Source organism: Martes martes, assembly GCF_963455335.1.
Source record: "Martes martes genome assembly, chromosome: 3".
Lineage (NCBI taxonomy): Eukaryota > Metazoa > Chordata > Mammalia > Carnivora > Mustelidae > Martes > Martes martes.
The window spans coordinates 125383269-125396946 of NC_137890.1; the positions used below are offsets into that span (position 1 = coordinate 125383269).

Below are 13678 nucleotides of genomic sequence, written 5' to 3' on the forward strand. Positions count from 1 at the left end.
CCAGATTAGCTTAAAAAAACCCTGAATTGGGAGGAATATATGCAGTGTAACTCTGAAGAAGATTGGGGGTGGGGCAAGACAGGGAAGGATGAGGCTTGGTGGGAGTGGTGGAGAAAGAGAGTAGTGTGGCCCCTGGGTGGCTCAGTTGGTTAAGCATCTGACTCTTGATTTTTTCATGATCTCTGGGTCGTGAGATGGAGCCTTGCGTCGGGCCCCCTGCTCAGCTCATAGTCTGTTTGAGATTCCCTCTCTCCCTCTGCCCTTCCCCCGACTTGCTCTCTCTCAGATAAATAAAACTATAAATTATTATAAATAAATAGATTTCATTTATTTGAGAGAATGAGAGAATGCCTGAGTGGGGGTGAGGGACAGAGGGAGAGGGACAAGCAGACTCTGCTGACAGGGAGCCTGACGTGGGGGGTTCCATCTCCATCCCAGGACCCTGGGATCATGACTTGAGCTGAAGCCAGACGCTTAATAGACTGAGCCTCCCAGGCATCTCTAAAATCTAAAAAGAGAGAGAGAGAGAGAGAGAGAGAGAGAGACAGCATCAGAGTTAGTGGAGTGCCATTTCGGTAGACACGGCCACGGCAGGAAGCCTGGGCTAAGAGCAGGAAAGCCTTTATCACAGCAGCCTGCAAGGGCTGCCTGCTGTCTGCATATGCATCACCCAGTGAAGAATCCAGCTTCTCTCTGAACTGTCTGGTGGAGAGCCTAGGACACCTCTATAAGAGACAGAGGGTGAGATCTTAGATCACATGGTACTGTAGTTTAATCTCCCTCTTTCCATTCCTCTCATCCCTTCTACCTCAGGCCCAAGAGTCTTTTTAAATTTAATTTTATTTATTATATTTTAGATTTTATTTATTTATTTGACAGGAAGACAGAGAGAGAGAGAGGGAACACAAGCAGGGGGAGAGTGAGAGGGAGAAGCCAACTCGCTGCTCAGCAGGGAGCCTGGTGCTGAGCTTGATCCTAGGACCCCGGGATCATGACCTGAGCCGAAGGCAGATGCTTAACTGACTGAGTCACCCAGGTGCCCCAAGAGTGCCCACTTTATTTTTTAAAGTGCCTTGATAACTCTTATGTAGGTGGCCTCTGGCACTGACTACCATTGCCCAGAGAAACTTCCTGATAAGAAGAATCACCAGAGACACTTGTTAAAAATCCAAATTTCTGGGCTCCATACCAGACATGTAGAATTAGAATCTCCAGGGAAGGGGCCTGAGAATTTGTTTTTTAAACCAAGGCCCAGGTGATTCACAGAGAATTCTGGGAAACAGCTTTAAAGACTTCTACCTTTTATTTTGTTTTCCATAGTGTATTTACAAACAAAATGTTTACTTATAATAAATAGTATTTTTTTTTACATTTTGAAAAAATAAGTACCTTGTTGAAAAGGAAAGATTCCAAACTGTAAAAAATATATATTTTTCCTCTAGCCCAGACTTCTCAGTGCTGGATAATAGACCTATTTACATGTCATCTCTCTCCTTGAAGTCACAAAAACATCTTAAACTCAACAAGTTCAAACTGAAATCACCATCTTCCCTCAAACCCAACTCTCTTCCAGTGTTTCCCATATCTCAGTGATAGCATTATTATCAACCCACCATGCCTAGCAGAGATCCCATCATCTCAGACTCCTTCCTCTTCTTTAACCCCCAGTCCATCCAAGTACTAACCAGGCTGAACCCTGCTTGGCTCCTGAGATCAGACAAGATCAGGCGCATTCAGTGTGGTATGGCTGTAGACATCAGGGAAATTCAAATTAAAACCACATTGAGATACCATCTTATACCAGTTAGAATGGCTAAAATTAACAAAGGGGAACCCTCTTATACTGTTGGTGGAAATGTAAGTTGGTGCAGCCACTTTAGAAAACAGTGTGGAGTTTCCTTAAAAAATTAAAAACAGAGCTACCCTATGACCCAGCAATTGCTCTACTGGGTATTTACCCCAAACTACAGATGTAGTGAAAAGAAGGACCATATGTACCCCAATGTTCATAGCAGCAGTATTCACAATAGTCAAAGTGTGGAAAGAGCCGAGATGCCCTTCAACAGACAAATGGATAAAGAAGAAGTGGTCCATATACACAATGGACCAGCCATCAGAAAGGATGTATCCAACTTTTTTATCAACATGGATGGGACTGGAGGAGATTATGCTGAGTGAAATAAGTCAAGCAGAGAAAATCAATTATCATATGGTTTCACTTACTTGTGGAGCATAAGAAATAGCATAAGGAGGACATTAGGAGAAGGAAGGGAAAAGTGAAAGGGGGGAAATCAGACGGGGGAGATGAAACCAGAAAAGACTGTGGACTCTGAGAAACAAACTGAGGGTTTTAGAGGGGAGGGGGTGGGGGGATGGGTTGGCCTGGGTATGGGTATTAAGGAGGGCACGTATTGCATGGAGCACTGGGTATTATACGTAAACAATGAATCTGGGAAAAGTACATAAAAAACTAACGACACACTGTATGATGAATAACATAGCATAATAAAAAAAAATTTAAAATAAAAAAATAATCCCCAGTCCACCTCACTGATGTGGGTAACAAAAGCAGAAGAATTAAATTTCTGTACTACTTACAGCCCATTGACAAGTCCTTGAAACAGGCAGAGTAACCTTCCTCTAGGAGCTCAGCTGCCTCGATGTTGACACTTTGCTAAGGGCAAAAGGCAATCTTAGCCTGACCCCCCAGGGTCCTATGAGTATATATACTTTTAACATGCAGAGATTCCTTTGGAAACTTACTTTATCCCTGCCCCTCAGCATATATATTAGCAATCATACTCCAAGCATAAGGCCCCACTGATACTCATCTAAAGGGTCTCATGACTGAGTTATAACAGTAATAAATGACCTTTTCCTAACAATAGCTAGCCCCTTCAGGGTCCTGGAAACCTTATTTCCAAAATATGTTGACGGCTTGTACTGTCCCTAACTCCCTCCCAACTGTTTGTAACCAGCTATCCCTCATGACCTCCCACCAGCTCTTTCTGACCATGGGTCCTGTCCCTGTGCTTTAATAAAACCACCTTTTTGCACCAAAGATGTCTCAAGAATTCTTTTTTTAGAAAAAAGATTTTATTTGACAGAGACACAGCGAGAACACAAGCAGGGGGACTGGGAGAGGGTGAAGCAGGCTTCCTGCAAAGCAGGGAGCCCGAAGCAGGGCTCAATCCCAGGACCCTGGGATCACAACCCAAGCTGAAGGCAGACACTTTAAGAACTGAGCCACCCAGGCGCCCCTCAAGAATTCTTTCTTGACCATTTGCTCCTAACCCCAATATTTCCACATCACCCACCAGATTTAATTCTATCTTCAAATCTCCTATTTTACTTCCTAAATTGTTCCATTTTCTCCACTTGTCTTTATCTCCTTGCTCCCACCCCAATCCATTTGAAATACCACCAACACTAACTACCACCCATAGACCCTAATTGGCCCTGTTCATATTCTCACATTGCAGTTGGAATGAGCTTTTCAAAACACAAATCTGTTCCAGTTAATTCCCTTCTCTGTTTCTCAAGAAAAAGACGAACTGTTTCAGTATGGTCGGCAAGGTCTGGTGTCTAGCTTCATACTGTAACACTCTCTCTGATTCTCTGTGCTAGCAGCATTGGGCTTTCAGTCTCTCAGGCTTGCAGTGTTCTTCCCTGATGAAAGGTCTTTAGACATGTTCTCTGTTTCCTTTTCTTCTTTTTTCAGTATCTCATCCTTCAGATCTCCATTCCAGTATGAACTCCTCAAGGAATTTTTCCCTAATGTTTCCGACCAGTTCAATGAATGACCCTCTTATAAGCTCTCATAGCACCTATATCTTGCAATTTTCATTTATTCTTTTAAATAAGTGTGGTTTACTTATTTGTTGAATTAGACCTTTTAGCATTCCTTTAACTAGAGTAGTTTGTTTCCTTTCTCATCTTCTCTGGTGTTTTCCTTTTTTTAAAAAAAAAATATTTTATTTATTATTTAACAGACAGAGACACAGCAAGAGAGGGAACACAAGCAGGGGGAACGGGAGAGGGAGAAGCAGGCTTCCCGCTGAGCAGGGAGCCTGATGCAGGGCTTGATCCTGAGACCCTGGGACCACAACCTGAATCCAAGGCAGACACCTAACGACTGAGCCACCTGGGTGCCCCCTCTGGTGTTTTCCTGATTTCACTTTCTTAGAATCTATCCCAGGACAGTTTTAGGATTAGTAGGGAATAATTCTTTAATATCTGGACTCAGCTGAAGCACCACCTTCATTGGTTTTCTCATATCCCCTCTGGCTGCTGCTGCTTTATCATTTTTCACTCCCTTGAACATTTGCCTCTATCATAGTACTTATGTACCCTGTATTTTTTGGTTTGTTTTCTTGAAGGTTTCTCTCACTAGTGTTAGCTGCTTTAGGGCAGCTCTGTTATTTATCTCTGTATCCTTACACTTAACACAGGATTTTGTCCACAATAAATATTTGGTCTTCCCTCACTGCCTGACAAACTGCTTAATATAAAGGAGGCAGACGTATAGTGTTACTTTCAACAATATACATATTTCTATTCAATTTCCCCATTTGAAAAATGATACCTAAAAAGTTGTTTGATTAAAAGTGCTACTGATTCATACATCTCACCCTCCCCTTCCCAGGACTAGTCTCTCCTCTTCCCGAACAATTACCTAGGAATTTTGTCTCAGGATTAGGTTTTTGGGATATCTGGCACCTGGCTAGTTCTTCTTTGTTTCCCCCATCCTGTTTCTTTCCCCCTTTACAACAGACCTTGATGGCTCAGTTAAAACTAGAGAACAAATCACTAGCAAGTAGAAAATATTTCTTCCCTGTTCTCTTAGGAAAGGATATTCCTGAGGTGAGGAGATATATTTGCATTAACTGCACAGGCCTTTTAAAAAATATGCTTTGAAACAGCAAAGGATGAAAATTAAATGGTTAAATTTTCATATTGAAATAGACGAAATGTTTTCCTATTTTCTTCCAGATTTGTTAAATACCTGACCCAGAGTGCACAAGAAGTAAACTTTGGTCCCCCCTTCCCTTCATCCTTTCAAGCTTACAAAGCTGTAACTAAAAATTTTACGGTGAGGACAAACAACTCCACAGTGAATTATCTGGTAGCTTCCAGTATAATCTATTATTCTTACCAATTAGATCCTATGCTCAATTTCTTACTTTACCTTACCTGGTTGCTTTGTCAAAGTTTACATGTAGCACATTAAACAATGCCACTCTTCAAAAACTATGGAAAATTTAAAACATGTAGGTAAACAAAATAGAAAAGCCCCATGAAAAATGTTGACACAAAGGGTTAAAACACGTCCCAGAGGTAAAACGTGACCAAAGCTTTTGCTTGCTTTTCAACCCTACTCTCCTGTTTACCTTGTGTGGTTCAAGATCTTTTGTTATTTAGACTTTTCACTTCCAGGTGACTAGGAAATCAAACGCTCTCTAGCCAATGTTTCAAATTTGAAGTGAATGCAGCCTGGGTGGTTTATTTGTGGGCCCACGTATCACGACCTGTGAAGGAAGTATTCTTGAGTTCAGAGTTTTAGGATAGAAAGTTCGGCTTATGTTATCCAAGGGTTTGAAATCATCATCATCTGGCATCTGAAGCTTACCACACACGGGTGAGGTAAGCGTCCTGTCATCAAATGACCCTTTTTGACGTCCACGACTGATTAAACCCTCAAGCACTTCTGGAGTCTAGGCTGAATTTTCTCCATCGTTTTGTTTGGGAACCGGCCTCTTCTAAGCTGTGTGGTAGTATTAACTTGCTCTGCGGCCGGCTGCATGACAGCTGATCGTGGGATCCTTTAAGGAGGAGTCCTTGCCAGACGCACCCATCTCCACCCTCAACCCCACTCGTCTCTCTCTCGGCGGTCTAGGACCACCAGGATCAGTTTCGGGGTTGTCTTTCTCCAGTGAGAGTTGGGAGAACAGGCTTGCAAAGAGTAAGAGGAGGCAGAGGAAAATAAGTAACAGTAGTGGTAAGACTCATAATAAATGGCAGTACACCCCCGAGACGCGATGATGAGCACCCTACTTAGCAGCAGAAGCTAAAGGGACAAGCTCCCTCCGGCCAACCGCCCGACTGGCCCGCCCCAACTGCCCGCCCCGGTCACAGTCACGTGACCGGGGAGCGGCGCGCGCCGGCCGCGGCGCCGATTGGCCGGCGGCGGGAGCGCGGGGTTTGATGGGAAGGAGTTGGCCGGGCCCATCGCTCTGTCGGTGGCGGCTGCTGCCTGCTCGGGAGGCAGGCTGCGCAGTGGCCGCCGAAGCTGGCAGACGTGGACGCAAGCGCCGGGCTTTGCCCGCTTCTTGCAGGTAAAACGTTGAAAATGAGGCAGTTGGGAGGGCTCGGCAGAGGGGAAGCGCGCTGAGCTCTTCTCTGGGAGATAGCTCCGGTTTCCCTGCTTGCCTCTCCCGGGCGCCCCCGCCCCATTCGGAGTGGCCTGAGAGCTCTGCGGCGGCTGCTAGTCCGACTCCCGCCGGGCTGCGCGCTGACCAACGTCGCCTCCTGCTCCCCTTGATTTCCCAGCAAAGTGCCAGGGGTGACTCTGGAGTAATAGAGAACCCTTTTGGACACCACCCGCCCCCACCTCCCGCAAAGGGGAGGTAGTTTCCCAGCCTTGTTCTCAGAGAGTCCGGAGAGCGAATAGATTGAGCTGAGCATCGGCTCTTGGGCCCACCTCTGTCGAGATGAAGGGTCAGAAGGTTCAACGCTAAGCTGTCGCTTGGAGTGTTTTGTCCATCTCTTTTTGTCTGAGTTGTGCGGAGGCGCCACGAATTGGACCGGTTGAGAGAGACGGAAAACTGTCAGTGTCATGCTGCTCGGCCCAGGCATGTGGGCGTGGATTACGTGGTTCTTAGAGAAGCCTGTCTACTGCCGTTGTCCTTATTGAGGGAAGGTGGGCGGTATAAGGGGTGGAGGAAAGGGCGAGGTTGCGTAGGTGTCACAGGCAAGTCCAGAGGAGAAGAGCAGATCTGAACTACATCAGTAGTTTAATTGATGGCTGGCTCAGTTGGTGGAGTATGGGACTCTTGATGGGGGTGTGTGTGTGAGTTCGGGCCGCATTGGGTGTAGAGATTACTTAAAAATAAAAATCGTTTAAGAATAGTTTAATTCTTTAATATTGTGTATGATGATTGAGAGAGTTGGTATTAGTGAACTCAGTTTTGCTGATGGTGCCCTCATGGTAATAAAACCCGTGACTCACGGAGTTTTCCACGTTCCGCTTTTCCCAGTTGGCGTCTGGTTTATGTCAATTGTTTTCTCCTATCTCTTTGGCCTGGGTGTCACCATGAACATAACTGACCCTGTTAACAGCAGTGTGTGTGCATGTGGGTAAGCTTGGCTTCAGGCATGTGTTCAAACTGGCAGGGAATGGCAGGGAGCGATAATCTCTTGTTCTCAGCAGCCCCCATAGTTCCATTTCAGGAGGAAGTTGATTTTGAACACGTTTTTAAAAACAAGAGTGGTGCATTTAAAATTAGAATGTTAAGTTTCTCTGTCACCTGTTAAGATTAGCTCACCGCTGTTAATAAATTTACGGTGTTTGTATATTTTTAACTTGATAGAAAATCTAAGAAGTTATATGGCTAGCAACCAGACATGATTTAATATAGAGATCTTTTACTTAAATACGCATTTTTGGTAGTGTTTAGTTCAGAACGGACATCAATTTACCATGAAGACCAGAATTAATCAGCATATAATAAAAGTGCTTTTAGAGGTGTGCTTCTTTTCAGTAATTTTATTTTTGATCAATAAATATGGTGGTTTAGGATATTTCAGAATTGCCTTTTCAGTTAGAATAATTGAAAGAGATCTAGAACAAATCACTTTTAATCTTAAATCGAAGAGTACAATAGAGAGGCACTGTTGATGGTGACTGAGTACTTTGCACTTAGGTTTGGAACTTGATAAACATAAAAGTTAACTTTCTTTGCTGTTTTAATGGAAGAGTATGCAGAGTATATATATATATATTTTAATACTAGAGCACATGAATACAATTTCAGTTAAAATACAAACTAATTTATTTTTCCAATTTTAAAATTATGAAAATAGGTACTTTTTTTTTTTTTTAAAGATTTTATTTATTTATTTGACAGAGAGAGGGAACACAGGCAGGGGGAGTGGGAGAGGGAGAAGCAGGCTTCCCGCTGAGCAGGGAGCCTGACCTGGGGCTCGATCCTAGGACTCTGGGATCATGACCTGAGCTGAAGGCAGACACTTAATGACTGAGCCACCAGGCACCCCCAAAATAGGTACTTTATAAGAAGTTAGAAGGGTATCTGTGTGAGGAGTATTGTCTGTACTACATGTGCTTCCTGATAATAATGACAATAATGGCTAAAATTTATTATGTGCTCACTACTTGTTGGACATTGTGCCAAGTGATATTTAATTTCATTTTATTCACACAACAGTTCTGTGAAGTGTAGGTATTTTCGCCACTATGTAAATGTAGAAACTGAGGTTAGAGAGTTTAATTTACCCAAGATCACATTGTTAGTATGTATCTGAGGCATATTTTGATCCAGACCTTTTTTACTCCATTATTTTATTTTTTTAAAAGACTTATTTATTTTAGAGAGAGAGTGGGGTGTGGGGGGCAGGGAGGTGAGGAGCAGAGGGAGAGAGAATCTTAAGTAGACTCTGTGCAGAGCACAGAGCCACACACAGGGCTCTATCTCACAACCTTGAGATCACAACCCCAGCCAAACCAAGAGTCAGACGCTCAACCAAGTGTGCTACCCAGGTGCCCCTCCATTATTTTAATATGACTTGAAGTGACCTGAAAATTTAAGAACAATGTGACCCAAGATTTTAAATTCTGACACCCAAACCTGAGTGTGAATATCAGTTAATAGGAAACATTGAAATAATATAGTGGGTATTATTATTTATTGAAAAACACGTTAGATGTATACAGCTCTTAAGGTCATGTCAGATGCCACTGTGATACCAGAGTGGAAAGAGACTACATATTCGTGGAAGAGTTCTTGGGGATAAGCCACTTGAGACTGAGCAATCTGTCCACTCAAGGGCAAACCTTGATTTATGCTTCAGAAAGAAATGCTGGTTATTTGCTTCCCATATATCTTGCATGTGTTGGAAGAGACGGAATAGGATGTGTTGGAAGAGATGGACTAGGAAACAGCAATGACCACAGCAGTAAAAACAATTTGTTTTGAGAAATTAGTTATATGTTGGGCACAGCTGTAAATAATTTCAAATGCATTATGCCATCATTTCAGCCTTTCAACATTTAAGAGGGTCCTTAACTATCCCTCTTTTCCTGAAGATACTTAGTAACTGAGAGGTTAAGTAACTTATTTGCCCAAGGTTTCATAGTAAGTAATGGGCCACAGGAATTGGAGGTAAGATGTTTGTGTGGCAAGGAGGGAAAAAGTGTTTGAAAATAGAAGAGGTATGAAATTAAAGCTATATAGAAAGATTGAGTGTTATGTTTCATATCTGTTGGAAAGTACTACCATTACATGAGTATTATAGCAAATCAGCTTCTTTAATAAATACTGGAATTTGGAATTTTAGGAAAATTGATGGAACAATGAGGGTTAACTCATTCTTTGATTATGATCCTGAAAGCATGGATAGGCATTTGATGACTATTTACCCTAATGTTATTTTAGAGGACAAATTTTAAAGCATAATACTCTGCTTCAGGGATCTTAAAGGCTAAGCCATAGTTTGAGTCATTAACATCAAAACAATTTTCCAAGCAAATAATTGATGTCAAGGTTGGTATTAATTGCAATATTATGCATATATTTCATATTACACTTATAAAGTGATGTGCACTAAACAAGTAAAGGCAGTACTTGTAGACTTTCAGTACCAATTCTGCCCCTTGCTGGTGCTAGCTGCCAAAATGATTTGGCAAATCATTTAGCTTCTCTTCCATGCAGATTTAAGCATTCAGATTTAATCAAATGAGGAATTGGGCCACATGATACACTGTACCAACACCGTCTCTTATGTTTATAACTTACTTTCCACTTCAGTAGCTCTGTTTACCAGCGATTTGAGAATGTCAGAGGTGCTTTCATGTATCTGATATATAAATATTCCAATCTAATTTATACAAAGCAAACTTTAATTTTGATTTTGTGTTATTGGGAATAACTATTTGCTTCATAAAAATACACAACTAAAACCCTGTGTCTGGCTATGCTATTTAATATTTTTGGAAGCAAATTTCTTCACTTCCCTAGCCTCAGTTTCTGACATTTATAAAATGGGATGATAATAGTATCTAAATAATAAAATTCATGTAAAGCATTTGTTTTAGGGCATACCAGAGATAAAGTATTTATCAAATATTTAGCTGGTATCTTTACTGTTGTCATTGCTTTTTTAAAATGTTGTTTTAAAAAATTATTTATTTTTTAGTGAACTGTACCCCCAACATGGGGCTTGAACCCATGACCCCAAGATCAAGAGTCCCATGCTCTATCGACTGAACCAGCCAGGCACCCCTCTTATTACCTTTAAATATTAAAAATTCCAATTTTTAATATGTATAAACTTAACTCGGAGGCATATAACTGTTACAAACCAAAATGTGTAGGTCAGTTATGTATAAAACACTGTGCTACTTACCATACAATTAGTTCCCAAATACTATATACTTTGAAAGTACCAAGTTCATTGGTTCATATAAATCGTCCCCAAGCCAGTCACCTTTCTTAGTGAGTATTTTTAGCATCTTAAGAAGGTTTTAAGATCTATTTAATGTTTCAACTGAGAGATTTATACTTTTATTCATTAAAGTTTCTGGATTTCCTACCACCGCATTTTAGAAATTTGAATACTGAGTTAATATTGAAGGATTAATAGTTCTTAGGTTGCAATTTAAATGTGACTTGTAACATTCGTTTATAAACACCAAAATTTTTTAGGACAGTTTATAGCTATTTCTGGTCCTAGAAATCACTTTGTAAAGTGAAAGTATTTGTAATTAGGATCTTTGTTATTTCTCTAACCAAGAACGTCCAAGATTGGTATGCCTTATGCTAATTCTAATCTATAAAGAGTGTTGCAGAGTGAATGTATTTCCTTGGTACTGGCATCATTTTTTATTACGTTAATGGCCTTAAAAAATGTGAGAATTATGGCATAACTTATTTTGTGTGTGGAATGAAGTAGTTTTATACACTGACAGTATATAACTATTTCTGGTAAAAAAATATGTAAATTTGAAAGTATACTTTCACTATTTCTATATAAAAGGATAAAAAAGATCCATAATTATGGGCTGGTAAGTTGATTTAGAATCTAAGATGGCTGATACATTTTCATCCACATGGTAATATTGTAATACATTTGAGAGTCATAGAAAAATGATTACAAGAAGGACATAGCTAGCTGACATGAAGGTCAACTGGCTTTAGGGACTTAGACACAATTTTTTTTTTTTTTAAGATTTTATTTATTTATTTGACACACAGAGAGAGTACAAGTAGGGGGAGTGGCAGGGAGAGGGAGAAGCAGGCTCCCACAGAGCAGGAAGCCCAACGTGGGCCTCAATCCCAGGACTCTGGGATTGTGACCTGAGCTGAAGGCAGACACCTAACCAACTGAACCACTCAGGTGCCCCAATTTAGACACAATTTCAGAGAGAAATGTTTATTTGAGTATTGGAACAGTAGTGAACAGACTGGAAGTCTGAAGATAGGGTAGTTTGTGTGGTTTTTTGTCTGCTTTTTTTTTTTTTTTTTTTTTTTTTTTTAATTAGAGAGAGAATGACAGAGGGAGAAGAAGAGACAGAATTCCAGGCAGGCTCCATAACCAGCACAGAGCCCAACTCAGAGCTACATCTCACACCCTGAGATCATGACCCAGGCTGAAATAGAGAGTCGGATGGTCAACCCACTGAGCCCCCAGGTGTCCCTGAAGATAGTAGCTTTGAATCCTGTTTCTTCTGAGCTATTGGGCCAATCGCTGAATGTCTTTTCACTTAATTTTCTTATCTGTAAAATGGTAATAATGAAGACTATCCTGTGAGAAGTGCTGGTATATTAAGGCTAATTTACAGAAAAGAAAATTAAAGCTCAAAAGCATTAAATGATTTGCTCAAGCTCACTAGTAGTCTTGTAACCTTTATTTTCTTTCTCAAAATCCATGGGCTTTCTGTTATTACTTGTAAAATAATATTATTCTAAACATTGTAAGATACCCCTAATTCTGAGTAACTAGTTTAGTTGGGAGACAGCTGAATGATGGAAACGTTGTATCTAAGCATGTAGAATGAAAGTAGTATGGTAAAACTTTTCTTATAACATTAGGGGACGTACTTTAAAGAACAGCAAGTTGCAAAGTGGTATGAATATACACTCCTAAAATGCCTTGCCTTTTAAAAGCCTTTTCAGCTATATTTTCACTTTTAAATGTGTCCTGGCATGGAAGAAGGGATTTCTTGAAGGGTAGATTCTATCCCAAGACTATCTGAAGTAAACTTCCACATAAATGGAGTTCAAAGAAATTAATATTGTATAGTATTTTTAGACAGTATTGCAACATCTAAGTTTTATAGTGGGTATAATGTGTGTTTAACTTAAAAATTTTTCAAATACTTGCTTTATTTCTAGTTGTGAATTCCTTTGGATAATTGATGATATTTATCACTGTGCTCGTCTTCTACACATAAAAGATGGGTGGATTATTTTCTCGATGGAGGGTAAGTTTTCTTTACATCCAATTCTTAGTCTAATATAAAGTGTCATATAATCCTACTTGTAAAGTCTCCTTTGTGCTATAGCCTTGAGTAGAGCTTGATATTACCCCTAATTCTATTTAATTTTCTTCTCTGATGAATTAGTTGTATATTTGGACTTTAATAGTTCCACTTGCTATATAGGTATCTTAATGACTCTTTAACATTAATTATTTCACTTTGACTTATGGATTATTTTAATTTATTTATGCATTCACATGCAAATGGTTATATTTTCTTGTTTTCTTCTTGTATTGCCTACATTTCAATCTTGTTTGAAAAATAGTTGAAATTACTGTTATTGTTGATTGAAATTATAGTTGTATGCTGTATAATACTTAATGTTTTTATGGGCTATATCTTTTGTTTATTATGTATTTGCTGAAGTCATACTAAGTATACTTTTAGGAATTAAAGGTAAAGAAAATTTGAAATGCAGTTTGATTTTATTGGTTAAGGCTTTAGAGGAAGTATCTCCTATTTAGTGCTATAAAATATAAAATATATTAATAAATGTTCTTTTCTAATATGAGAGAGGATAATGTAGTCTCAGAGAAATTACTTTGCTTATTTTTTTTTTTTTAAGATTTTATGTATTTATTTGACAGAGAGAGAGAGATCACAAGTACACAGAGAGGCAGGTAGAGAGAGAGGGGGCCAGGCTCCCTGCTTAGCAGAGAGCCTGACGTGGGGCTCGATCCCAGAACCCTGAGATCATGACCTGAGCCGAAGGCAGAGGCTTTAACCCACTGAGCCACCCAGGCGCCCCTACTTTGCTTATTTTTAACTCCTTTTTACCATAAGGAGTCTAGCAATACTTGGTAGACTAATTTTTGGACTGTTATGGAAATGCTTTGTTTTGGATTGATATTCTATAGACTCTCTGCTCCTCCCTTTAAAACTCTATTACAGTTCTGCTTGAGG

The 13678-nt window shown here is 40.2% G+C and overlaps 1 protein-coding gene across 3 annotated transcripts in view; it reads left to right on the plus strand.

The window, feature by feature from the left end:
- Positions 1-6196: 6196 nt before the first annotated feature.
- LNPK (lunapark, ER junction formation factor) overlaps positions 6197-13678 on the plus strand; it is a gene marked incomplete at its 5' end in the record, with an annotated part of 81670 nt that continues 74188 nt past the window's right edge. For 2 of the 3 annotated variants that reach the window (XM_080798738.1, XM_080798739.1), the window contains 2 exons: positions 6197-6335; positions 12630-12718. In XM_080798738.1, the coding sequence (XP_080654864.1) occupies positions 12692-12718 (27 nt within the window). Of the gene's footprint in view, positions 6336-12629; positions 12724-13678 lie in introns of all 3 variants that reach the window. The other variant, XM_080798740.1, reaches the window with a different exon arrangement.